The sequence below is a fragment of the Balaenoptera musculus genome, chromosome 2 (assembly GCF_009873245.2).
Source record: "Balaenoptera musculus isolate JJ_BM4_2016_0621 chromosome 2, mBalMus1.pri.v3, whole genome shotgun sequence".
NCBI classification, from domain to species: domain Eukaryota; kingdom Metazoa; phylum Chordata; class Mammalia; order Artiodactyla; family Balaenopteridae; genus Balaenoptera; species Balaenoptera musculus.
This window is the reverse complement of record NC_045786.1, coordinates 150,867,890-150,893,792: the sequence shown is the minus strand read 5'-3', so window position 1 is coordinate 150,893,792 and position 25,903 is coordinate 150,867,890. Positions and strand designations below refer to the sequence as shown.

At 39.2% G+C, this 25,903-nt stretch overlaps 1 protein-coding gene across 1 annotated transcript in view; it reads left to right on the top strand.

The window, feature by feature from the left end:
• Window positions 1–17,869: 17,869 nt before the first annotated feature.
• Window positions 17,870–25,903, top strand: part of SNW1 (SNW domain containing 1) — a 35,269-nt gene continuing 27,235 nt past the window's right edge. Inside the window, exons 1-2 of the mRNA XM_036841863.1 lie at window positions 17,870–17,965; window positions 22,240–22,393. Of these exons, the coding sequence (XP_036697758.1) occupies window positions 17,952–17,965; window positions 22,240–22,393 (168 nt within the window). The 5' untranslated portion in view covers window positions 17,870–17,951. The remainder of the gene's footprint in view (window positions 17,966–22,239; window positions 22,394–25,903) is intronic.

Below are 25,903 nucleotides of genomic sequence, written 5' to 3'. Positions count from 1 at the left end.
AAGGAGCCCCCAAGCAGACCTACACATATGGTTACTTGCTACCTGACAGAGGTGGCCTGCAGAGCAGTGAGAAAAGAACAGATTTTTTAATAAATGGTGCTGATAAAATTGAGTATCCATGTAGAAAAAAATTGAAATTGCACTTGTATCTCACCTCATACACAATAGTCAATTCCAGGTGGAATTGACCTAAGTGTAAAAGGGAAAACTATAAAGCTTTTACAAGATAGTACAGGAAAGCATATTGAAGACCTTGAGACAGGGAAGAATTTCTTAAACAAGACACGAAAAGCACTACCATTATAGAAAAGATTCATAAATTTGCTTACTTAAGAATTAAAATTTTCTATTCATCAAAAGATACCATTGTTAGAGCAAAAAGACAAGCAGAGTAATATAAAATACTTGCAATACTACAAAACAGACTCACAGACATAGAGCACAGACTTATTGTTGCCAAGGAGGTGGCGGGGGTGAGGGGATTGAGAGTTTGGGGTCAGCAGATGCAAACTATTATATAGAGAATGGACAAACAGCAAGGTCCTACTGTATACCACTGGGAACTAGATTCAGTATCCTGTTATAAACCATAATGGAACAGAATATGAAAAAGAATGTAAATATATGTATAACTGAATCACTTTGCTGTACAGCAAAAATTAACACAACATTGTAAATCAACTATACTTCAATAAAATAAATTTTTAAAAAATACTTGCAATAGACAAAGCACTAGTTTCCAAACCACGTGAAGAATTCTCACAAATCGACGAGAAAAAAACTTATCAACCAGTAAGAAATGGACAAGAAACTTGAACAGGATCTTCATAAAAGAGTAAATCAAAGACACTCCCCTCATCAGTAAGCATGGAAATGCAAATTAAAATCAATGCCATCGTTACATACCAGCTGTAAAATTTTACATGATGAGTATATCAAGTGTTGGAGGTGGGAATGTAAACTGAATCACAAACTTTGGAAAAGAGTTTGGCATTATCTGGAAATAGGAAGATCCACATACCCTGTGACTCAGCAATCTACTCCTAAGTGTGTACCCTAGAGAAACTGATGGGCAAATACCCAAAGTTGCACTATTCATTAATTACACCAAATTGGAAACAGCTCAAATGTTCATCAACAGGAGAGCAAAGTCTTGGACAAGCTTGCCATTACCCTCTCTAATAAAAATTAATTAATTAATAATAGCTAATCTTTTTATGAGGTATGGTTGAATAATAGCTAATCTTATTGGGCACTTACCATGTGCTAAATACTGTTCTAGGGTTTTAATATGTAAACAATCGTTAAAAATACTAATACAGAATTTACTATGTGCCAGGTACTGTTCTAAATAGGTTTCATATATTTAATTATTTTATCTTCACACTTAACCTATGAAGGAGTCCCTGTAAGCAGCTTTTGGCAGGAAAAAGCTCTCTGCAGGAAAGAGCTCTCTGCAGGAGGCACCCTTTTGTCTTGTCACTAACTTTAAGTCAGGCACCCCCATGCTTTACTCATCTCTGGCGCTAGCACACCTTTCAAATCTTCCAATCACGCAATACCTTGCCTAACTTGTCAGTTCTTTCCGTAGATCAAGAAAGTAGAAATGAAGAATAAGTAATTAACAGATGACCAGATCTCTTCCCCAGCTTCCCCGCGAATACACTGTGTGAACAAGATAGCATCTAAAGAAAGATTACCAGGAGTCGACAAGTCTGCACACAAGCCTGCACACGGTGGGAGATGGCTATGAGTCCAATCCCCTATCTCAGTGATTAACTGAGATTACGTCCCCTTTTCCCTTTAAAAACTTTCATGGCCAAGCAGAATCTTCGGAGGTGTTTTTGTGGGACACTGAGTCCACCATTTCCGCAGATTGCTGGCATTCTGATTAAAAGCACCTTTCCTTTCTACCAACATTTGTCTCTCTCTCTCTCTCGAGTATTATTTTTTCCAGCGGCGAGCAGCTGGACCTGATTCAGTAACAATGCAATTATCCTCATTTTTCAAATGAGGAAATTGAGGCCAGGAAGTTAACTAACTTGCTCAAGATCACACAACCATTAGTGGTAAAGTTGGGAGTCTGCCTTCATGGAGCATAAGTAGAAAAGGGTCTAAAGCAGAACTTTAAGAAAAGCCAGCAGATAAGGAGTTAATGCGTAAACAGAGGCTAAGGAATCTTTTTACAAGATAAGGGGAGAGAGACAAAAGTCCCTTGTGGCTTCTATTTATCTCAGAGGGAATGTGAGGAAACTTGGAGCAGAGATTTTTTTTAGTATCAGCTTTACTGAGATATAATTCCACATACCATAAAATTCACCTTCTCAAAGTGTACAATTCAGGGACTTCCCTGGTGGTCCAGTGGTAAAGAATCTGCCTTCCAATGCAGGGGACGCAGGTTCGATCCCTGGTCAGGCAACTAAGATCCCACATGGCGTGGGGCAACTAAGCCCGCATGCCACAAACTACAGAGCCCAGGCGCTCTGGACCCCACGTGCCACAACTACAGAGAAGCCCTCGCCACAACGAAGAACCCATGTGCCGCAACGATAAAACAACATCCCGCATGCCACAACTAAGACCTGATGCAGCCAAAAAAATTAAAATAAAAGAAATCTGCTAGCAAAATAAAGTAAGACTAATATAGGATTTAAAAAGAAGTGTACAATTCAGTGGGCTTTATTATATTAACAGAGTTGTACAACCATCACCACTATCTAATGTTAGGGCTTTTTTAAGACTCCAAAAAGAAACCTGTACCCGGTAGCAGTCACTTCTCCTTCCCAGTCTCCCCTTCCTGTCCTCCCACCCTGGCCCTAAGCCCCTGGCAACCGCTAATCTACATTCTATACGGATAGGCCTATTCTGGACATTTCATATACGTAGAATCATATAATATCTAGTCTTTTGTGGCTGGCTTCTTTCATTTAGCATAATGTTTTCAAGATTCATGTATGATGTATCACCTATGGGTACTTCATTCCTTCTTATTGCCGAAGAATATTCTGTTGTATGAATATATGTAACACATTTTGTTTACCCACTCATCAGTTGATGGACATTTGGGTTGTTTCCACATTTTGGCTATTATGAATAATGCTGCTATGAACACTGTGTACAAGTTTCAATGTGAACATATATTTTCATTTCTCTTGGGTATACACCTAGGAGTGGAATTTCTGGGTCATATGGTAACTCTATGTTTAACATTTTGAGGAACTGCCAGACTGTATTCCAAAGCGACTGCATCACTTTACATTCCCACCAACAATGTATGAGAGTTTCAGTTTCTCTACATCCTCTCTGGTACTTGTTGTCTGCCTTTTTTTTTTTTTGCCTTTTTTGATTATAGCCATCCTCGTGGGTGTGGAGTGGTATCTTACTGTGGTTTGGAGCAAATTTATCTTTTTTTTTTTTGACCACACTGCACGGCTTACAGGGTCTCAGTTCTCAGTTCCCTGACCAGGGACTGAACCCAGGCCAAGGTGGTGAAAGCCCCGAATCCTAACCACTAGGCCACCAGGGAACTCCCTGGAGCAAATTTCTTGACTCTAGGTTGAACTTCACCTTGAATATTCTCTTCCATCCTCAGCTTTCACCCAGCCTTTGCCAAGTCCCTCAGACCCCTCGTAAGAATGGGCTCCCGATGCCCTCAAAAAATAAAAATAAAAAAATTCTCAGTCTACCCACTATGAAGAACATTATTTTTCCTCTGGGCTGAGCCTGACCCTGGCCCTGACCCTGTCCATTCAGACAGGTTTCCATTCTCATGTTGAAAGGAGCTAGATTCCTTCTCTCTCCACTTTTCTGGGTTCTCCCAGAAATACTCTCACCTCACCTCTGGAGGCTTCTCTTTACTGCCCTGGGAGGAATTTAACTTGCTTTTGTCAGGAACAGCATTTAGGGTGGTTATTTTGTAAGGGGATATAAATTCTACCTGCCACACGAACTCTGACTTCTATTATTTAAACACTAAAATATTCTCAGCCCCTCATCTGAAGAAATAGCCCTATATTATTGTTGGTGTATAACTGGGTGATGGGTATAAAGACTTCTTCTATTAGGAGCCTCTGTTGATGGGATTTTGACAGGTGGTCCCCAAGGGTATATGTGTGTCTGGTGAGTCAAGGAGAACCTCGGGATATGCGTGCAGCTAGTATATGGAGCCAGGAAGTCTCAGCCATCAGCTGGGTTCAGTCATCTTTTCTCTCCCAGTGATGAGAGAGCCAGAGACTCCACTTGCCCCTGGGACGGGGTCTGGGTAGAAAGTTAAAGGCAGGTGAATAGATCAAAGAACAGACAGGCTGTTGCTGCTACCTCTGAGCCCTTTCCCATGCTGTTCCGTCGGCTCAAACAGCTCCCCGACTCCACCCCCCTCCCAAACCTCTGACACTGTCCTTCTGGGTCTCACCTACTAATGGCACGTGATCTTGGAAGCATCCTCTGAAGCCCCAGGCTCTGCCAAGTGCCTTTCTTTTGTACTTCCAAAGCATCTGGGGCTTACCTCCAGACCACAGTGTGATGAGGTTACCTCTTTATACCAGGGGTTGCAAACTCAAATGCCTACAGAGGCCAGAAAGATGAGAAAAATAAGTGAAGCAGGTCAGACATGATAATAATCCTGGCTTTTAAACGAAAACAAAAATTTCATCTGTTTTTCTTAAATCACACAGTTCCCTTGATTTACCTTTTGTTTTCTGTCAAGAGCATCATAGGTACATGAAGCATGTCACTTCCTTTACTAAAGAAAACAGTGCAGGGACTTCCCTGGTGGTCCAGTGGTTAAGACTCCATGCTCCAACTGCAGGGGGAACGGGTTCAATCCCTGGTCGGGGAACTAAGATCCTGCATGCACATGGCACGGCCAAAAAAAACGAAAAGAAAACAGTGCACAACTGCAACCGTGAATGGCCACTGACCCCCTCAGATACAAGAGGGAGTGGTGGGGACTGTGGCCCACATTCCCACATTGGCAAACTGCCTCCTAGATGATTGCTGCCATGTGAGAATATAGGCCCAGTATTGCCATCTCTACTAGCTTTCCAAAGCTGGAAATACAGATTTTTATTAAAGTCTCCCAATTTTTAAATGTCTGCAACTAATTCAAAAGTTTTGAAGCATGTGTGGACCAACAGAACACTTCTGAAGGCCAGATTCAGCCCCCAAGCCCCAGATCTACAAACCCCCTGGTCTTTAGGACTCAGACTGTGCAGTATTTAACTCCAAGTCCCCCCAGATTAGCACAGGGTCCGGTACAGAGAAAGCACTTGATACGTTTTTGAAGGAAAACACCTGATATTCATTTAGTACTCACTGGACCAAGCACTTATGCACTTTATTATCTCATAGCATCCTCAAAGCTTTATGAGGTAGGTAGACTTGCTAAAGGTTATAGAACTAGGAAGCAAGGGAGGCAGGACTCAAACTCAGGTCTGTCTGACTCCAAATTTTTAGAAAGGTACCCTCTTCCACTTGGGAGCCAGTATGGAATAGTGGTTAAGAACATATTTGGGAGGTTTAAGTCACTTTGCAGATTTGTCACTTTCCATTTGTCGTCTTGGGCAACTTACATAACATCTCTAAGCTTCCATTTCCCAATCTGTAAAATGGGGACAAATAAGAGTTAACTACTCATAGGGCTGTTGTAAGAGTTAAATGAAATAAATAGATGCAGAGGAGCTCATCAACACACAATAACTATTCTTATTGCCCCCGTATTTTCCCCCTTAGGGTTACTAAATCATAGCCATCCACGCCCATATCAGCTCCTTAGTACACAAACAGGCATATTTTAGTGGGCTATCTTGTTACAAGACAAGAGAAAAGACAAGGAAGTAATGTAAGGAGTCACTTCAGGTATCAGATGGCTGCCTTCTGAGCCAGCAGCACACTTGATAGGAATGAAAACGATCAAAATAAATGACAGTGCTCAGGGCAAGGGGCAAATTGTTCTCCTGCCAGGCTGTTCAATAGCAAGAGGAATAGTTATCTTGGGTCTAAAGCTTCATCCCCACTGGAGCCTTGTGTTTCAAATCCCCTTGAGGTTAGAGCCAACTTTCAAAAAGAATAATTAAATCTGGAAAGAAATGGGGTCAGCAGGTCTCGCAGTGCTTTCAATCAGGAAGTCTCAGAGCTGGAGGAGGGAAGTAGCTGCCAGCAAAGCTGCTTTCCTCCATATCAACCCAAAGAACTGCTCATTCCCAGGAAGAAGACATAGGAGCCCATCTCACCACATACAAGTTGACCTTAACTTTGTCATCTACAGTCAAAAAATTGATTCTATTCATAAATTGATGCATCTCAGAACACTTTCGACTCGCTTAATAAAACAATTACAGTTACATTTAGTAATCATATAAAAACAGAGACTGTATTCATGATAACAAAGAAATGAAATACCTAACAATCGATATCCTGAGAGATGTGTACAATCTATGTAAAGAAAACATCAGTATGTTATTGGAAGAGATGAAAGATGATGTTAATACATCAAAGTCTAAACAGTGTTCCTGAGATATAAAATTGTAAGGATATCAGCTCTCAAAGTTAATTTATGGTCAACTCAATGACAATCAATATTCCTACAGACTTTTTTAAAAGAACTCAACAAAATAATTCTAAATTTCATTTGGAAAAAAAATGAATGGAGGGATAGCATACTTTTATTCACTTATTTATTCATTTTATTAATTTTGCATTTTGACTTTGCTTTTACAGCTTTATTGAGATATATTTCACATTTCATAAAATTCACCTTTTCAAAATGTACAGATCAGTGGTTTTTAGTATATTCACAGAGTTGTGTCAACATGAGCACTCTATAATTTTTCCTTTTTTTTTCTTTTTTTTTTTGGCCTGAGCCCTTGGCAGTGAAAGCACAGAGTCCTAATGACTAGACCACCAGGGAATTCCCTATAATTTTTCAATATTCAAAAAAAAAAAACCCCACTTTATGACATTGACATTTTGAAGACTCCAGGCCAGTTGTCCTGTAAAATGTCTCATATTCTGGATTTTTCTGATTGCTTCCTCATGCTATTCAACCAATACCTCTATCTCCTGAATTTCTTGTGAGGTCAAAGTTAGATCTAGCTTGATCAGGTAATTTAGGAACATCCTGTCAGAAGCACCTAATATCAAATTGTCCCTCGATCCAGATTTCTCCACTATAAAGGTACATTTTTTTCTTTTGCAGTTAATAAGTAATCTGTGAGTCTAGCCTTTTAAACTGTGCTTCAGTACAAATCAGTACTTTGATTTAAAAAAATTTTTTTAAGATTGTGAAGGCATATGAAAGGCTTCTAAAAAGGTAGGACAGTGCTACTTTTCACCAGGGAATGAATATAAATAAATAAAGCAGCAATAACTAAAGCATAATGGCATCAGAGCATAAAATACTGGCATTGCAATAAATAAAAACATGCATCATACAGGAGAATAGAATGTTAGTTGGAAGGTACCCTAGAAATAAAATTGAGTTTAACTGCCTCACTTTACAAATGCAAAACCTGAAGCTCAAGAAGCTTAATAAATGTTGTTAAGGCCAATTAAATTAAGTCCAGAAAATAATAATAATTTTTTGAGTACTTACTCTATCCTGGATATTATCCCAGTACTTTATGTGATTAAATTAATTAATGAGTTCATTTAATTATCCCAACAGCTTTATGAGATTAGATTATAATTACTTTCCCCATTTTTTTGGCCAGCAAGAAATTTAGACAGAAGTTAAGTGACTTGCCCTAATTCCCTAGTAAATTAGGGAGCTGGGATGGGAACCCAGGAAAGCTGACTCCAGAATCTGTGTGTTTAAGAGCTCCACGCTTCTACCTCACAAGTTATGTCACTGTGGCTATGGGGCCACAGCTAGTTAGGAATCAGATTAGGCCCTCTGAGGATGAATTCCTCCCTCTATCTGGAATCCCAAGAGTGGAGTCAGTTGACTGTTCCTCGTAATCTGGAGCATCGCCAATTCTAGCCTACACTGGGCAGTCTATTATGAGCAGGCAGCTGCTACTTACCTGTGATAATAAGGGAAGAATGCTACAAGGATGATCCAGCACAGCTGAACACAAGCCCCCTCCCCACAAAACTGAATAAAGTACTTGGCCTTGGGGTATAATATCATGTTACTTTTTCAGTAGATTTGCCTTCTTAATTATGTTTTGCTAAGATTGCTATTAAAGTCAGTTGCTATTCTCTATACACCCCACGGACGGCAAGGGACCACAAATGGTAGAAATGCTTCACATGGATATGCCTCTGTGAAAAATGAGACTGGATTGTAAAAGCTCTTCTCCACCCCTTTCTTTCAATCCTACATCCCAGATCTTGATCTATATCTTACGGATTTCCCATGTTAATTATTTTAACCTTTTCCTCAGCGGGCTCCTTTGTCTCTCATCGCCATAGAAAACCATTCTGCCTTAAGAATTGTCTTCCTTGCCAGTTTCTTTGACCCAGGCCCTCTGTTTATGTCCTCCTTCAGCTCCAAGTCACCTGCTGAATTAAATCTAAGCTTCTTGATCTTGGCTTTGGGACCTTCTCTAATTTGCCCCTCTTTTATTCTCTTTTTAGAAATAATACATTCCTGGAGCAGAGGTTTAAGCAGATCACTGTCAGCCAAAATATTAACAGAAATAACTAATATATTTACACAGTACTTTAGATCTGAGTAAAACATATTCACCTACATTACCTCAATTAAGTCTCACAATCACTCTATGATATATACGTAAAGCAGGTAACAAGATCAGCATTTTAAGTTTGATAAAATTGGGGGCCAAAGAAGTTAAGTTTCTTGACCATGATAACACAGCTTACCAGTGAAGCTATAGCTTGAATTTATATCTTCAGACTCACAGATCATGCTTGGTACATTATACAATACAATCAATAATCCTGCATTTACCAAAATATTTTTTGTCTTTTGGCTTATATCCTGTGGCAGGCAGAATTCTAAGATCTCTCCCATGATCCTCTCCCCACAACCAGCTCTGTGTACATGTCCTGGGGCTGTGAATATGATGAGATATCAGTCCCCTGATTGTGTTATGTTTATATGGCAAAGTTGATTTTAAAATAAGGAGATTATCTGGGGGAGCCTAACCTAATCTATGGGTCCTATAAAAGCAAAAAGACTTTTCTCTGGCTGATAGCAGAGGAGAAAGTCAGAGAGAAGTGCTCCATCCGGCCTGGAAGAAAGCAAACAGCCATGATGTGAACTAACCACAGGGGTCATGTGGGAAGGACCTGAGAGTGGCGTGTAGGAGGTGAGGGTGATCCTTACCAATAGCACACAACAAAACAGGGACCTCAGTCCTACAACTGCAACAACTAGAATGAGCTTGGAAATGGATTTTTCACCAGAGCCTCAGCCTGAAGAGAATTCAGTCCAGTCAACATCTGATTTCAGCTTTATGATACCCTCAGCAGAGAACCCATTCATGCTGTGCCAGCCTTCTGACCTACAGAAATGTGAGTTCATCAATGGGTGTTGTTTCAAGCCACTAAGTTTGTGATAATTTGTTATACAGCAATAGAAAACAAATACATCTAATATTCCCTTACTCTTCTTAAAAAAAAAAAACAAAAAAACACGTTTTCTGAAACCACTTCTATGGGCCTAGGAACCCAAGATGTGCTCTGAATCACAGCAAGTGTAGAGTAAACGTTGCTGATGCAGAATGAGGCTAAGTAGGCCCTTCTAACAGTATGGTAGTAAGAACTGGACCAGGCATTTTTTTAATTTTATTTTTTTAATTGTCATACAGTAAAACTGACTTTTTGGGTGTACAGTTCTATAAATTTTAGCACATGTATAGCTGCATGTAACCACCATCACAGTTAGGATACAGAACAATTCCATCACCGCCCAAAATTGCCTTGTAGAGGGTCACATCTTTCCCCTACCCCTCATCCCTGGCAACCACTGATCCGTTCTCTGTCACTATAGTTTTATCTTTTTAAGAATGTCATAAATAAAATCACATAACATGTAATCTTTTGAGACTGGCTTATTTCACTCATCATGATGCCTTTGAGATTCATTTAAGTTGTTGTATGTATCAGTAGTCCCTGAAATGGCATATTTTTAAACCTCTTTATGTCGAAGTTTAAAAACTAGAGAAAAGTACCAACAATCAAAGGATGTTGACACTAGAAGGGATGTTTGATATTACCTGGGCCTATGCTGTTCTTTTACAAATGAGGAATCTGAAATAGAGTGAGGGTTGAGGACTTGCCCAAAATTGTATGGGCACAAGTGAATGGTGAGAGAGGTTCAATCTCCCTTGCAGTCACATAACCCATCAAAATCTATAAAGTGTGGTAAATGTTAAGACTGGGGGAAGTTCGACAGAGAAATTAAAACCTTTACAGACATGCAAAAGCTAAGAGAATTCAGCACCACCAAAGCAGCTTTACAACAAATGCTAAAGGAACTTCTCTAGGCAGGAAACACAAGAGAAGGAAAAGAACTACAATAACAACCCCAAAACAATTAAGAAAATGGTAACAGAAACATACATATCGATAACTACCTTAAATGTAAATGGATTAAATGCTCGAACTAAAAGACATAGACTGGCAGAATGAACACAAAGACAAGACCCACATATATGCTGTCCACAAGAGACCCACTTCAGACCTAGGGACACATACAGACTGAAAGTGAGGGGATGGAAAAAGATATTCCATGCAAATGGAAATCAAAAGAAAGCTGGAGTAGCAATTCTCATATCAGACAAAATAGACTTTAAAATAAAGACTATTACAAGAGACAAAGAAGGGCACTACATAATGATCAAGGGATCAATCCAAAAAGAAGATATAACAATTGTAAATATTTATGCACCCAACATAAGAGCACCTCAATACATAAAGCAAATGCTAACAGCCATAAAAGGGAAAATTGACAGTAACACAATTATAGTAGGGGACTTTAACACCCAACTTTCACCTATGGACAGATCATCCAAAATGAAAATAAATAAGGAAACAAAGCTTTAAATGATACATTAAACAAGATGGACTTAATTGATATTTATAGGACATTCCATCCAAAAACAAGAGAATACACTTTCTTCTCAAGTGCTCATGGAACATTCTCCAGGATAGATCATATCTTGGGTCACAAATCAAGCCTTGGTAAATTTAAGAAAATTGAAATCTTATCAAGTATCTTTTCTGACCACAATGCTATGAGACTAGATATCAATTACAGGAAAAAATCTGTAAAAACTACAAACACATGGAGGCTAAACAACACACTACTTAATAACCAAGAGATCACTGAAGAAATCAAAGAGGAAATCAAAAACTACTTAGAAACAAATGACAATGAAAACACGATGACCCAAAACCTATGGGATGCAGCAAAAGCAGTTCTAAGAGGGAAGTTTATAGCAATACAATCCTACCTCAAGAAACAAGAAACTTCTCAAATAAACAACCTAACCTTACACCTAAAGGAATTAGAGAAAGAAGAACAAAAAAACCCCCAAAGTTAGCAGAAAGAAAGAAATCATAAAGATCAGATCAGAAATAAATGAAAAAGAAATGAGGGAAACAATAGCAAAGATCAATAAAACTAAAAGCTGGTTCTCTGAGAAGATAAACAAAATTGATAAACCATTAGCCAGACTCATCAAGAAAAAAAGGGAGAAGACCCAAATCAACAGAATTAGAAATGAAAAAGGAGAAGTAACAACTGACCCTGCAGAAATACAAAGGATCATGAGAGATTACTACAAGCAACTCTATGCCAATAAAATGGACAACCTGCAAGAAATGGACAACATCTTAGAAAAGCACAACCTTCCGAGACTGAACCAGGAAGAAATAGAAAATATGAACAGACCAATCACAAGCACTGAAATTGAGACTGTGATTAAAAATCTTCCAATAAACAAAAGCCCACGACCAGATGGCTTCACAGGCAAATTCTATCAAACATTTAGAGAAGAGCTAACACCTATCCTTCTCAAACTTTTCCAAAATATAGCAGAGGGAGGAATGCTCCCAAACTCATTCTATGACGCCACCATCACTCTGATACCAAAACCAGACAAAGATGTCACAAGAAAAGAAAACTACAGGCCAATATCATTGATGACCATAGATGCAGAAGTCCTCAAACAAAATACTAGCAAACAGAATCCCACAGCACATTAAAAGGATCATACACCATGATCAAGTGGGATTTATCCCAGGAATGCAAGGATTCTTCAATATACGCAAATCAATCAATGTGATAAACCATATTAACAGATAGAAGGAGAAAAACCGTATGATCATCTCAGTAGATGCAGAAAAAGCTTTCAACAAAATTCAACACCAATTTATGATAAAAACCCTCCAGAAAGTAGGCATAGAGGGAACTTACCTCAACATAATAAAGGCCATATATGACAAACCCACAGCCAACATCGTTCTCAATGGTGAAAAACTGAAACCATTTCCATTAAGATCAGAACAAGACAAGGTTGTCCATTCTCACCACTATTATTCAACATAGTTTTGGAAGTTTTAGCCACAGCAATCACAGAAGAAAAAGAAATAAAAGGAATCCAAATCAGACAAGAAGAAATAAAGCTGTCACTCTTTGCAGATGACATGATACTATACATAGAGAATCCTAAAGATGCTACCAGAAAACTACTAGAGCTAATCAACGAATTTGGTAAAGTAGCAGGATACAAAATTAATGCACAGAAATCTCTTGCATTCCTATACACTAATGATGAAAAATCTGAAAGAGAAATTAAGGAAACACTCCCATTTACCACTGCAACAAAAAGAATAAAATACCTAGGAATAAACCTACTGAGGAGACAAAAGACCTATATGCAGAAAACTATAAGACACTGATGAAAGAAATTAAAGATGATACAAACAGATGGAGAGATATACCATGTTCTTGGATTGGAAGAATCAACATTGTGAAAACGACTATACTACCCAAAGCAATCTACAGATTCAATGCAATCCCTATCAAACTACCAATGGCATTTTCCACAGAACTATAACAAAATATTTCACAATTTGTATGGAAACACAAAAGACCCCGAATAGCCAAAGCAATCATGAGAACAAAAAATGGAGCTGTAGGAATCAGGCTCCCTGACTTCAGACTATACTACAAAGCTACAGTAATCAAGACAGTATGGTACTGGGACAAAAACAGAAATATAGATCAATGGAACAGGACAGAAAGCCCAGAGATAAACCCACGCACATATGGTCACCTTATTTTTGATAAAGGAGGCAAGAATATACAATGGAGAAGAGACAGCCTCTTCAATAAGTGGTGCTGGGAAAACTGGACAGCTACATGTAAAAGAATGAAATTAGAACACTCCCTAACACCATACACAAAAATAAACTCAAAATGGATTAAAGACCTAAATGTAAGGCCAGACACTATAAAACTTTTAGAGGAAAACATAGGCAGAACACTCTATGACATAAATCACAGCAAGATCCTTTTTGACCCACCTCCTAGAGAATTGGAAATAAAAACAAAAATAAACAAATGGGACCTAATGAAACTTAAAAGCTTTTGCACAGCAAAGAAAACCATAAACAAGACGAAAAGACAACCCTCAGAATGGGAGAAAGTATTTGCAAATGAAGCAACTGACAAAGGATTAATCTCCTAAATATACAAGCATCTCATGCAGCTCCATATCACAAAAACAAACAACCCAATCCAAAAATGGGCAGAAGACCTAAATTGACATTTCTCCAAAGAAGATATACAGATTGCCAACAAACACATGAAAGAATGCTCAACATCACTAATCATTAGAGAAATGCAAATCAAAACTACAATGAGGTATCACCTCACACCAGTCAGAATGACCATCATCAAAAAATCTACAAACAATAAATGCTAGAGAGGGTGTGGAGAAAAGAGAACCCTCTTGCACTGTTGGTGAGTATGTAAATTGATACAGCTACTATGGAAAACAGCATGGAGGTTCCTTAAAAAACTAAAAATAGAACTACCATATGACCCAGCAATCCCACTACTGGGCATATACCCCAAGAGAACCATAATTCAAAACGAGTCCTGTACCACAATGTTCATTGCAGCTCTATTTACAATAGCCAGGACATGGAAGCAACCTAAGTGCCCATCGACAGATGAGTGGATAAAGAAGATGTGGCACATATATACAATGGAATATTAGTCAGCCATAAAAAGAAACGAAACTGAGTTATTTGTAGTGAGGTGGATGGACCTAGAGTCTGTCATACAGAGTGAAGTAAGTCAGAAAGAGAAAAACAAATATAGTATGCTAACACATATGTATGGAATCGAAAAAAAAAAATGGTTCTGAAGAACCTAGGGGCAGGACAGGAATAAAGACGCAGATGTAGAGAATGGACTTGAGGACACGGGGAGGGGGAAGGGTAAGCTGGGACGAAGTGAGAGAGTGGCATGGACTTATAAATACTACCAAATGTAAAATAGATAGCTAGTGGGAAGCAGCCGCATAGCACAGGGAGATCAGCTCGGTGCTTTGTGACCACCTCGAGGGGTGGGATAGAGAGGGTGGGAGGGAGATGCAAGAGGGAGGAGATATGGGGATATATGTATATGTATAGCTGATTCACTTTGTTATAAAGCAGAAACTAAAACACTATTATAAAGCAATTATACTCCAATAAAGATGTTAAAAAAAAAAAGACTGGGGGAAGAACAAGTATTATGGGAGCACAGAAAATAACCTTTATGTTGTAAATGACAACAAACTCAAACTAGTTTAAAGCAACAAAATAATTTATTGGCTCACTTGGTTAAAAAAATTGAAGGTGGTGTGGTCTTTAGGCACTGATGGATCCAGGAACTCCCATGATGTTGTTCAGAGGTCTCAACCTCTATCAATCTCTTACTCTCCTCTTTACTCTCTGGTCTCTCCTTTTTGCATGGTGGCTTCATTCTTCCCTGTCACAGGCTCTTGCTTTATGCCAGGAAAGATAGATACTGGTAAATCACGCCTACAACCTTATAGCTTCTGATCCAAAAGAAAGACATATGCTTTCTCTCCTAATTCCATTGATCAAACCTCTAGCAATTCTCTCTCAGTCTCCTTACTGGTTCCTCCCATCTCCCCAACTTCTAAACTCCAGAAGTCTGTCCTTGGACTACTTCTCTTCTGTACCCACACTCCCTCCATTGGTAATCTCATCTGGTATCATGAATGTAAGTACTATCTGTCTCCAAAGGTCTCCAACCTAGATTATTTCCCCCATACTTCAAACTTGTATACAAACTGCCTGCTTGACACATTTACTTGGCCGTCTAACAAGGCATTTCAAATGTAACATGTTCAAAACCAAATTCCTGATCTTCCCCCCCACCCCAAACATGACCCTCTTGCAGTTTTCCCATCTCAGTAAATGGCAACTCTATCCTGGTTGGAGTCATCCTTGATTACTCTCTTTCATACCTCACATCAATTCCATCATCAAAATTTGTTGCTTATACCTTCAAAATAGATCCAGATTCCAACTTCTTACCATATCCACCACTAACTCCCTGCCTAAGCCATCAGCATCTCTCCCCAAATTACCTCAAAAGCTACGCATTGGTCTCCCCATTTCCTTCCTTGCTTCTTGGAATCCATTTTTAACATAGTAGTCATAATGATCGTCTTGAAAACATACGTCAGATCAAGTTTTTTCTCTGCTCAGAATCTCCGATGTAATCTCTATATACTGCAAAGGAGTGATCTCCCAGATATATTAACAAGCGGAAAAAAGCAAAGTGAAGAAAAGTGTGTATAGTATCTGCTACTTGTCTAAGAAAGAAAAAGAAGTATAAAAAATATATTTGGGGACTTCCCTGGTGGTGCAGTGGTTAAGAATCCGCCTGCCAGTTCATGGGACATGGGTTCAAGCCCTGGTCTGGGAAGATCCCACATGCGTGGAGCAACTAAGCCCATGCCCAACTACTGAGCCTGCGCTCTAGAGCCCACAAGCCACAACTATGGAGCCCACGTGCCACAACTACTGAAGACTGTGGACCTGGAGCTGTGCTCTGCAACAAAAGAAGTCACTGCAATGAGAAGCGCTCACCACAACGAAGAGTGGCCACCTTTCGCCGCAACTAGAGAAACCCACACGCAGCAACGAAGACCCAATGCAGCCAAAAAATAAATTAATTAATTAAATAAATAAATTTATTAAAAATATATATATATACTTATTTGTGTATACTTTTAAATGGAAGGATACACTATAAAAAATATTTTTAAACGTTATCTACAGGGTGAGGAAAGGAAAAAGAAGGAAGAGACTGGGAAATAATCTAGACTTCTCTGAATGTACTACCTGCTTGGTAAATTTTGGATTTGAAACCATATAACTGTTTCACAGAACTATTTTTTTTTTAAAAAGCAGCTCCCAAAAATCCAAAGCAAAATGAAATATTCAGACCTAACTGGGTATCAAGTTAGTGGCCTAATCACACACAGAGGAATTATTCCAAGTCACTTTAAAGCAATGCAACTTGACTGTACGTGCCTAGAGAGATATACCCTGAGGACAAAAAAGACTTGAAAAAAAAATTCAGAAACTATTATCATTAGGCATATGTTTAGTAATCATATTAGAATGTTATTCTGAAACCATTATATATATAGTAGGATAAAGCAAATGAGTAATTATGTTAACACCATTAGGTACTGAGATTTTCAGAAGAGATACACATATAAAATCAAAGTAAAATCTGTATAATCCTAAACTTGGATTGGAATATTAGCATAAATGCATGATGCATTTTCTCAAAAAATATGTGTATATGTGAATTTTTTAGCTCTGTCCACTGAAAAGGCTTACAAACAATAATTGCCCAGTAACGATGAGCATTTGTAGCATCCAGATTGTTTTCTTTAAATATCACTTTCCACTTAAAGAAAACCTTCTTGGAAAAAGGACTGATTCAAGGTCTGGGGCAGAAAAAGTACTAAATTAGCCTTGAACATCTTGTCACACCAGAAATCAAGTGATCTTGGATGCGGGGTGCTTCTGCTGCTGCTCAAACTAGTGTATGTGGTTTGGAAAAATTCAAAGAACTGTACACTAAGTGCATGCACCTTTCTGTATGTGTGCTATACTGCTATTAAAAGTTCGTTTCTACATCATGGAAGATTTCAAACGTATACAAGAGTAGAGAGAATAGTATAATAAATATCCATTTCCCCATTATCTAGCCTCAACAGTGATCAAAACTCACAGCTATTCTTGTTTCATCTACAGTATATTCCACCCACCTCCCTCTCCCCAATATTTTGAAGCAGATTTCATTTATCCTATCACTTCATCAAAGACTATGTTTATTCCATAATCTATGTAAAAGACAATCTATCTAAAACACCTACGTATATAAAAACATACACACATAATACACATAAGGAGTGTTCTGAAGGTAACTTACTAAGGATCACACAATACCTCCCCCCCTTTTGGAGGTGGAGTGTGGAGAAAGAAGACAGCGTGTAAAAATTTTTGAGTGTGAATGTTTTCACAGCGTCCAATAATTCTCCATTCGTCAGTCTCACTGTTTCCCACTCTTTTATTTAACGTTGCCGCCCCCGGAAGGCTTTCGTATTTGGGACCCCACAAGGAAAATGAGATTAAGTGTAGAATAAAATAAAGAGACTTAAAAGGCATCTCAACTTCGTTAGTATTTTGCCTAGAGAACGCTCTATCGTGTCACAGTGGAAGAGTGATGCATTTGCTTTTTCTTAACTGAAGCGCTTATCCGTGATAACTCCGGTTAGAAGAGAACCGAATTGTAGTCTTGTTCAAAAAACTACAAATCCCAGAAGGCCAGTCGGCTGGGGCGCCTGCGCACCGCTCGCTCCTTCCTTTCCCCAACTCTGTGCCGGGAAAGACCCGCCCCGCGGTGCTGTCGCTCGCGCTGGAAGAAGCGGAAGAAGATGGCGCTCACCAGGTGGGTTGTTGATTTGGGTGCTCGATACGGAAGGGTCTGGGAGTACCCACCTTTTTCATTTCTCTGCCCACACTCTCCGGGCAGTAACCCAGCCCGGGCCACAGAGCGACACAGGCCGAGGCCACGGCTAGGCCCTCTCGCCGGCCGCCGGGGCGACTAGGCCTCGCCGAAGCTGGGGTCTTTCCTGAGCGGCTTCCCGGGTTGAGTTCGCCCCCTCACTAGGACCGAAAGCCGCGGCGTGGCGAATAGTTCTCTGGCTTAAGATGCCGAGGAGTCGTATGTGTTTTCGCTTAAGCATCTTGGGGGTGTGGAGAGAGCTCCCTCGGGTCCGCGGCTCGGGTGGGCGCGATGGGGGTGTGGAGGGCAGTGGCTTATTTGTCTTGGCAGAGTGAAGTGGGTGGGAGGCGACCGCTTCGCTTACGGCCGTTCGCCTGCCGAAGTCTCTCTCCTGTCTCTGTCCCGAAACAAGGATTCCTGGGAAAAAAAGGGGGGGGGCGCGCGGCACTGAACGGAGATTTAAAATCAGCCATAGTAGTGGTCGCTGTCTACTAATTCGCGCCGCTGCTCTGCACTTTAACTTTGGGCCTTAGGATTTCTTCCTGTAGATGGAACCACTTCGGATTTTTGCTGTCCCGGTTGCCTTGGCAACCGCAAGTAAAGTGGTCCCCGCCTTTAAGAGAAAGATGCTTAAGGGGGAGATTCCAAGGAGTTACGTAACTCCTATTAGTTGTCGACCTTGCTGCCCCATCTAAATAGAAAAACTTTACATGCGAACGAACGCAACAGGAAAAGTTGAGTGTCACAGAGGGTAAAGAAAGTAATCATGTTAGTACATACGATTGAGTTCCCTAAACACCCTTCATTCTCCTCACATACGTTTTTCCTGGCTGATGACAGTTATGAATCCTAAACATATTTGAATCAGAAAATTCTTTTGGGAATTACTTTTGGGTGCCTTGCTCTATCCTAGAGCTTGTGTGTATACAGAAGGAAATCTGACAGTCTTTGGCTGCAGTGAAGATGGGGTACAAGGCATACAGATATGAAACAAAGAACAACACAGAATGCTTATTGTGTAGTACTAACCTTAAGGGCAAAAAGAATTAGATGGAATGAGCTGAATGAAATGGAGCGTTTTCTTTAGTAAATGTTGCAGGCAGCAAACATTTGATTGAGTGCTCTCCGGTTGGGAGAAGTGTGACAAAGACTAGTCGAGTTATGAGGAAAGGCTTTGTGGAAAAGATGGAACTTGAAAAGGACACACAGGAAAAATGTCAGAGATATTGTGGGTATTGTGTGCTTAAAACTGCAGTGGCAGGGACTTCCCTGGTGGTCCAGTGGTTAACACTCAGCGCTTCCAGGGCAGAGGACGCGGGTTCAATCCCTGATTGGGGGAACTGCGTGGCGTGGCCAAAAAATTATTATTTTTGTTCCTTAAAATTGCAGGGGCAGAGTGCAGTCTTTAAATAGCTTGACTTACATAGCTTTCTGATTTTGTTGAGTTTTAGCTGATTTGGTTTCTGGAGATGGTCTCAAGTTTCCAGGTGAACTGTTCTCTCTGAAATCTACCAAGGATTCTTAACAGCAGGGACTGGACGTGCTGATGTGTTACAGTCCTGGTGTTACTAACTAAAGATTTAAAGTCATACGGATTTAACTTTCTAAACTCGTGTATTTAAGGTTCTGTATCTAATAATATCACTTGCATTTAATACGCTTTCTTTAGTAAAGGGGAAATGATAGACTAAGATGTCTCCACAGTGGCACTATTGACGTTTTGGACTGGATAATTCATTCTTATGGGACTGTCATAAGACAGTATGGGACTGTCCTGCGCATATTAAGATGTTTAGCAGCATCTTTGGCCTCTACCCACTAGATGCCAGTGGAACCTCCAAACCCCTTTCTACCCCCTACCTCCCAAGTTCTAACAATCAAGATGTCTCCAGACATTGTCAGATGTCTATGTTGTAGATATTTTGCTCCCAGTTGAGAAACACTGAGGTAGACTTTTTGCTGGCTTATGCAGCCCCCCCCCACCATTCCTCATGGGAATATCATCCTTTACAGGGAGCAACAAAATTAAGACCCCCTGGAAGGCTAGGGTGTGTTCTCATCATAATCCAGGCCAGATTTCCTGTTTACTGGTTTGTCCAAACTCTGCCTTTTGATCATTTTACCGACTGGTTCTTCCAACAGAAGGTAAAGACAAGAGAAATGAAACATAAGTAAATATTTTGGCTTCTTTGTTACTGTCTTTGTATCCCTCCTATGTATTGGGTATACATGGTTTACTGAAAACAACTGTGGTATAAGCCCAAAACGTTTGACTCCATTCATCCAGTTAGTAAATCGCATGTGTTGAAAGTCTACCATGTGTCAGGCTAGGGTTGGTTTTACAGTATTGAATCAGTCAGGCAAACTTCTTATCCTCACAGAACTTACATTCTAGGGAAGACAGACTGCAGGAGTAAACAAATCAGTAATGCAAGTTCAGGTAGTAAGTACTAAGAATAAAATACAAATAAAGGGATAGAGAGTGACTCAAAGTGTGGGGTGGAATGCTGTTTTGGACAAGGTGGTCATGTAACAGCTGTTGCGAGATGTAATTGAGCAGGGACATGAATACTAAGAAGCAAGCACTAAAAAATCTGGGGAAGAGTTTTCTTAATAAGTAAATAAGAATACTTTATGGCAGTGGGAAAGCAAATGTAAAGATCCTGAGATGGCTTGTTTAAAGGAACAGGTGACATAAAAATGAGTGCAAAGGGAAGAGTGAATATATTTCTCTTGCCAACATGGAAGTAGGCCCTGCTGTGAGCTAGCTAGACAATGCGTGGAGAGTTAGGAATAAAAGAAACAGAAGGAGTGATTCCTGCCCTCAAGTTGCCTACAGTCTAATGAGAGAAAGAAAGGTAAATAAATAGATGATAGCAATAAATAAGGTAGATGTTGTAATAATGATACATAGAGGGTCTTGTGAGAGCATGGGTGGTTAGTTTGGGCAACTAACCCAAACTGGGGGAATTGGAGAACAGCTCCAAATAATCAAATATTTATGGAACACATATTGAATGGTATTTAGACACCGTGCCAAGTGGTTCATGGGTACTGTCATTTAATACTTACTACAGCTCTGTGAGATAGGTAATCTTTTGGTCTGTCATTACAAATGAGAAAACTGAGGTTCAGAGAGGTAAACAACTAATCCAGGTTAGTGAGTGGCATGGGTAGGATTTGAACTCAGTTCTTAGCCATCACATTACCTGACCCGCCAGACTGGATTAGAGCCCTCTGACATACGCTGTCATAACACTCTGTACTTTTTCTTATCACTTAGTAAGTGGATTACTATGGATTTGTGTGATTTTGATTGTCTCTCTCCCCTGCAAGACCCAGCTGTCTTTTTCTGTTCATCATCTCATTGCCTACCTAATACAGTGCCTGCACCCCAGCAACCACTAAATATTTTTGAATAAATAAGCTCTACTGCTTATTCACATATTCTTACTAGTCAAGAATCACAAAGGAACCTTAACTTTTCCATTAAATGTATTATTCATATACTGGAATCCTTTTGTGGTACTTTGGGATATCTCTATAATAACATTTATCATACTTAAAAGTTAAGAATGGTTTAGTAGAAAGGCTGCTTTGATTAAAGAGTACCAAATTACATCTTTAGAATTTCTGCTTTGAATCTTTGAACTCTTAAATTTTAAATTGCATTCTAAACTATATACCTTGGGAAAACACACTTAAATATGCAACTCGTGTTTTCTTATTTTATCCACCTCTTTGTTACATTCAGTGCTAATATTTATTTTTTTGTATTGATGCTAAAATAGTTAAAAGTAGGAAGCATAAGAGTAAAATAGTTGAAAATAAGGAGTAAAAGAATAGTAAAGACACTAAGAAAACCATATACTAGAGAGTTGACCCCTTCGTAATTGAGAAAATTTACTTGCTTATTATAAGAAAAGAAAGGTGGAAGCATAAAAACTCAATGGTTTATTATGTGAAATATCTGTTAATTTTTTATTCTGGGCACCAGTTGCCTGCATCCTGGTCAGGTGTTTTTACTGTATGTCTCTTAGTACTTATTGCTTTCCAGGCATAATAAAATGACTGATAATCCTGCCATAAATCATTGGAAAGTTTGCTCTTTTGCTCAAAGGAAAAAGTATTACAGGAAAATAGTGTCTGATGGCTAAATTGCAATAATCAAATATAAGAGTTTTTAAAATTCTGACTTTTATTATCTTTGCTTATAGCTTTTTACCTGCACCTACTCAGCTATCTCAGGACCAGCTTGAGGCTGAAGAAAAAGCAAGATCGCAGAGATCACGACAGACCTCACTGGTCTCCTCCCGAAGAGAACCTCCCCCATACGGGTACCGGAAAGGCTGGATACCTCGGTTATTAGAGGTAAACAATTGTGCTGAAAATTATTATAGCACCTTTGTAAAATAAATTTAAACCCTAGAACTTCTGCATATGAATGTCAGTATGATAGAAATTCTGGTTGTGAGCTCTCAAGACATGTACTTCCCTCAGAAGATTGAGCTTTTTCTTCTTGCTTATTCTCACTGCTTTATGATCACTGGAGAAGTGTACAATTTATGTCTATTCTTATGTCAAACTGTTACTCACGTACAGAAGAAACTAACAAACCCTTTATGTTTGGGGGGGATTATAGTATATGGAAAATAATGGGAAAGTAAGAGGAAAAAGATGAAAGAATGGTTTCATGTTCAGGTGCCTTTCCCTCCCTCTCCCCTTCATGCACAATGCCACATCACCCTGAAGAAACAACTTTCCTCCAGGGAAAACTCCAGCAGCATTTCCTTTTCTGATTTCTTTCCTGTTGGTATAGTGGATAGAACACTGACAAGGAGTTTTTTTTAATTAATTGTTTTGCATTATAGCTGTGTTCCTTACTCTTTGTGTGACCCTGGACAGATCCTAAGCTCTCTTCATCTGTTTTCTTATCTTCAACTTGAGAATGTTAATATATTCTAACATACAGATTAGATGAATTTGCGGGAAGGTATAAGAGACAGAATTTGTTGGTTGATTCGGAGGCAGTGAGGGAGAAGGAGGAATCTGAAATGATCTTTTTATATCTCTAGCTTGTTCCCAAAGAACAAACTTTTTTGGCAGCACCTATTCTCCTAATTACTCAGGATCTTGTGCATCAGTTCAATGCGTATTCCTTTCCCTAATTCCAGGGCATACTGCCCATGCTTGATCACCTTTTTTTTAATCTAGGGAGAAACGCAAACATTTGAGACTTTCCTCCTTTTCAAAGCCGCTTTCTGTTCTCCATCTCCCTGTATTCATTCTGACTCCTGCAAATTTTCCTCCTCCAATTCCCAAGGGATATACCTGCCCTATTAAAAACCTCTGTGCCTATTCATGTTTGTACCCAGTTATTTTCATTTTATCACTTTGTCATGTTCTGTCTTTATATGGTTATAATTTTACTTTACAAATGGGAAGGGCCCAGTGTCCTTAGCTTTTTTTCATATGCCTCCAAGTGGTGATCATAGTGAACTAAGTATTCAGTGGATTGAAGTATGTTGCTTAGCACCTATAAAAAGGCAACTGTATTCTCAGCCTCTCTCATGTTTGTCATTACCCCTGCCCTACCAAACTCTTTGTACAGCCTAGAAGAGGAACACTCAACTAAAGAGATCATGTCTTCTCCTAACATATTCCCTGGTGATTTTTTTGTTTCTGTGGTTGATTTTTGTTCAGCTGTCCTCTGGTCCTTATTAATTCTAGTGTGTGAAAGCCAGTCTTACCACACTTATGATGGGATTTTTTTGTTGTTGTTGCTTTTGTTTTCACTGATAATGTAATTTGTGAGAAGCAGAGCAAAATAAAAGATATTAAGGAAGCTGTGATGCCGTCTTATCTGTGGCAAAAAGACAGAACTTGTCATTATCTAACAGAAGGCTTGAGTTGTTTCTTTTTAGGGATTACAGATGCTCTACTTTTGGCCTCTCGATAGATTAGGGTGGGATGGCAGGCATCATTTTACCTACAGTAGAAATCTCATCCTTACTTGCATTTCAGCATCAGGACATTCAGGTACTGTTAGATTTTAAAATCTTACTTGACTATCAAAAGTGTCATATATCCTGGTGGAGCAGAACAGTTTATTTGAAAATCAAACCAAAATGGCCAGCTAATAGAAATACTGTGAATGCTTCTTGAGGAGAGTGAAAGTTCTGTGGAAGAAAGCATTTTGTCCTAGTTTTTAAAGTAAAAGCTATGATTTTTCTGGCAAGCTTTATGACCATGTAATGCCACATCTACAGTCCTGAAGTGCTTATTATAGTTGAAGAACTCTAGTAAATCTGAGCCCATGTCAGATTGATGGCCTGGGTACAGGTAGGACCTTTCTTGGGAATACCTTAACTATTTTCTGCCTAATTTACAAGAAAATGTCTCCTTTAGCTTTATTGTTTGTTTTAAAAAATGTCAAACCTTTCTTTAGCAAGTAAGCATGTTGTACCTAGAAAATCATATATCCAGGATCTAATGGAATATTTCTTGAAGGAGGAGATCATATAAAAGTGGCTATTTTCATAATTTTTTTTCCATCAAACCCCCTCTAAATGATTAATATTAATATATTTTTTCTCTCATTTCTTAGTGAAATGATTTGCCTTTTTTTGAGCCAGGGTATTTCAGTTTAGTAAAAAATTTAAAGACTTTTGGAGTCAAAAGATCTGGGTTCAGGTCCTCATAGCTATCCATGAGAACCTGGAAAAATCACTTCTAACTTTCCTAAACTTGAATTTTTTCCATATGAAAATATGAGGTGTTGAAGAACTACAAGAATTAAATGAGAATATATGTGTGGATTATATTTTGTAAATTATAATAAGGTACTAAGCAAGTATTATTAAATTTAAGAAAACTATTTAAATTATATTTAATATTCATACGTTAATTTGATGATATACGTTTTTGTAATATTAAACTTCATTGACAGACTTAGCTTGTTCTACTTTAGAGGTCTTAATTCTCTCTTCTAAGTAATTGTATAATCTTCGTTAGAAATGTGGTAAACTCATTTCTGGGTCCTTCCTACTTATTTGCTTCTCATGGAACACTGAATAAATAGTATGTTGTTAAAATCTGAAGAAGAAATATAATTCTTTACTTTTTTTTTTTTTTTGGCTGTACCGCTCAGCTTGCGGGATCTCAGTTCCCCGACCAGGGATTGAACCTGGGCCACAGTGGTGAAAGCCCAGAATCCTAACCACTAGGCCACCAGGGAACTCCCTAATACTTTACATTTTTACTCTAATTATAGCATGACCTGTCCTTCACTAAGAAAATTATGTATGAAAAATCTTTTCCTTATGCTAAACATTTTGTTTAATTTCTTCTTGTCATGTACATAAAATCCACATCCTTGCCATGGTCTAGAAGCCCTTTCGTGATCTGGTGTTTGTCCACCCATGCAGACTTATCACCTATATGTCTGCTCCTCTGCCCTCAAAAAGCTACAGCCCCAATGGACACTCATTTCCTAGAACATGCCAAGCTCGTTCTTGCAGCAGGGCCTTCACACTTGCTGTATAATCTGCCTAGAAAATGCTTCCTTCAGATCTTCCCATGACTGATTTCTCATCATTCAGGCTTTAGCTCATGTTACCTCTTCACAAAGGTTATCCCAACCACACTATCAAAAATAACCCCTCTTGGGACTTCCCTGGTGGCGCAGTGGTTAAGAATCCGCCTGCCAGTGCAGGGGACACGGGTTCGAGCCCTGGTCCGGGAAGATCCCACACGCCGCAGAGCAACTAAGCCTGTGCACCACAACTACTGAGCCTGCATTCTAGAGCCCGCGAGCCACAACTACTGAAGCCCGCGCACCTAGAGCCTGTGCTCAGCAGCAAGAGAAGCCACCACAATGAG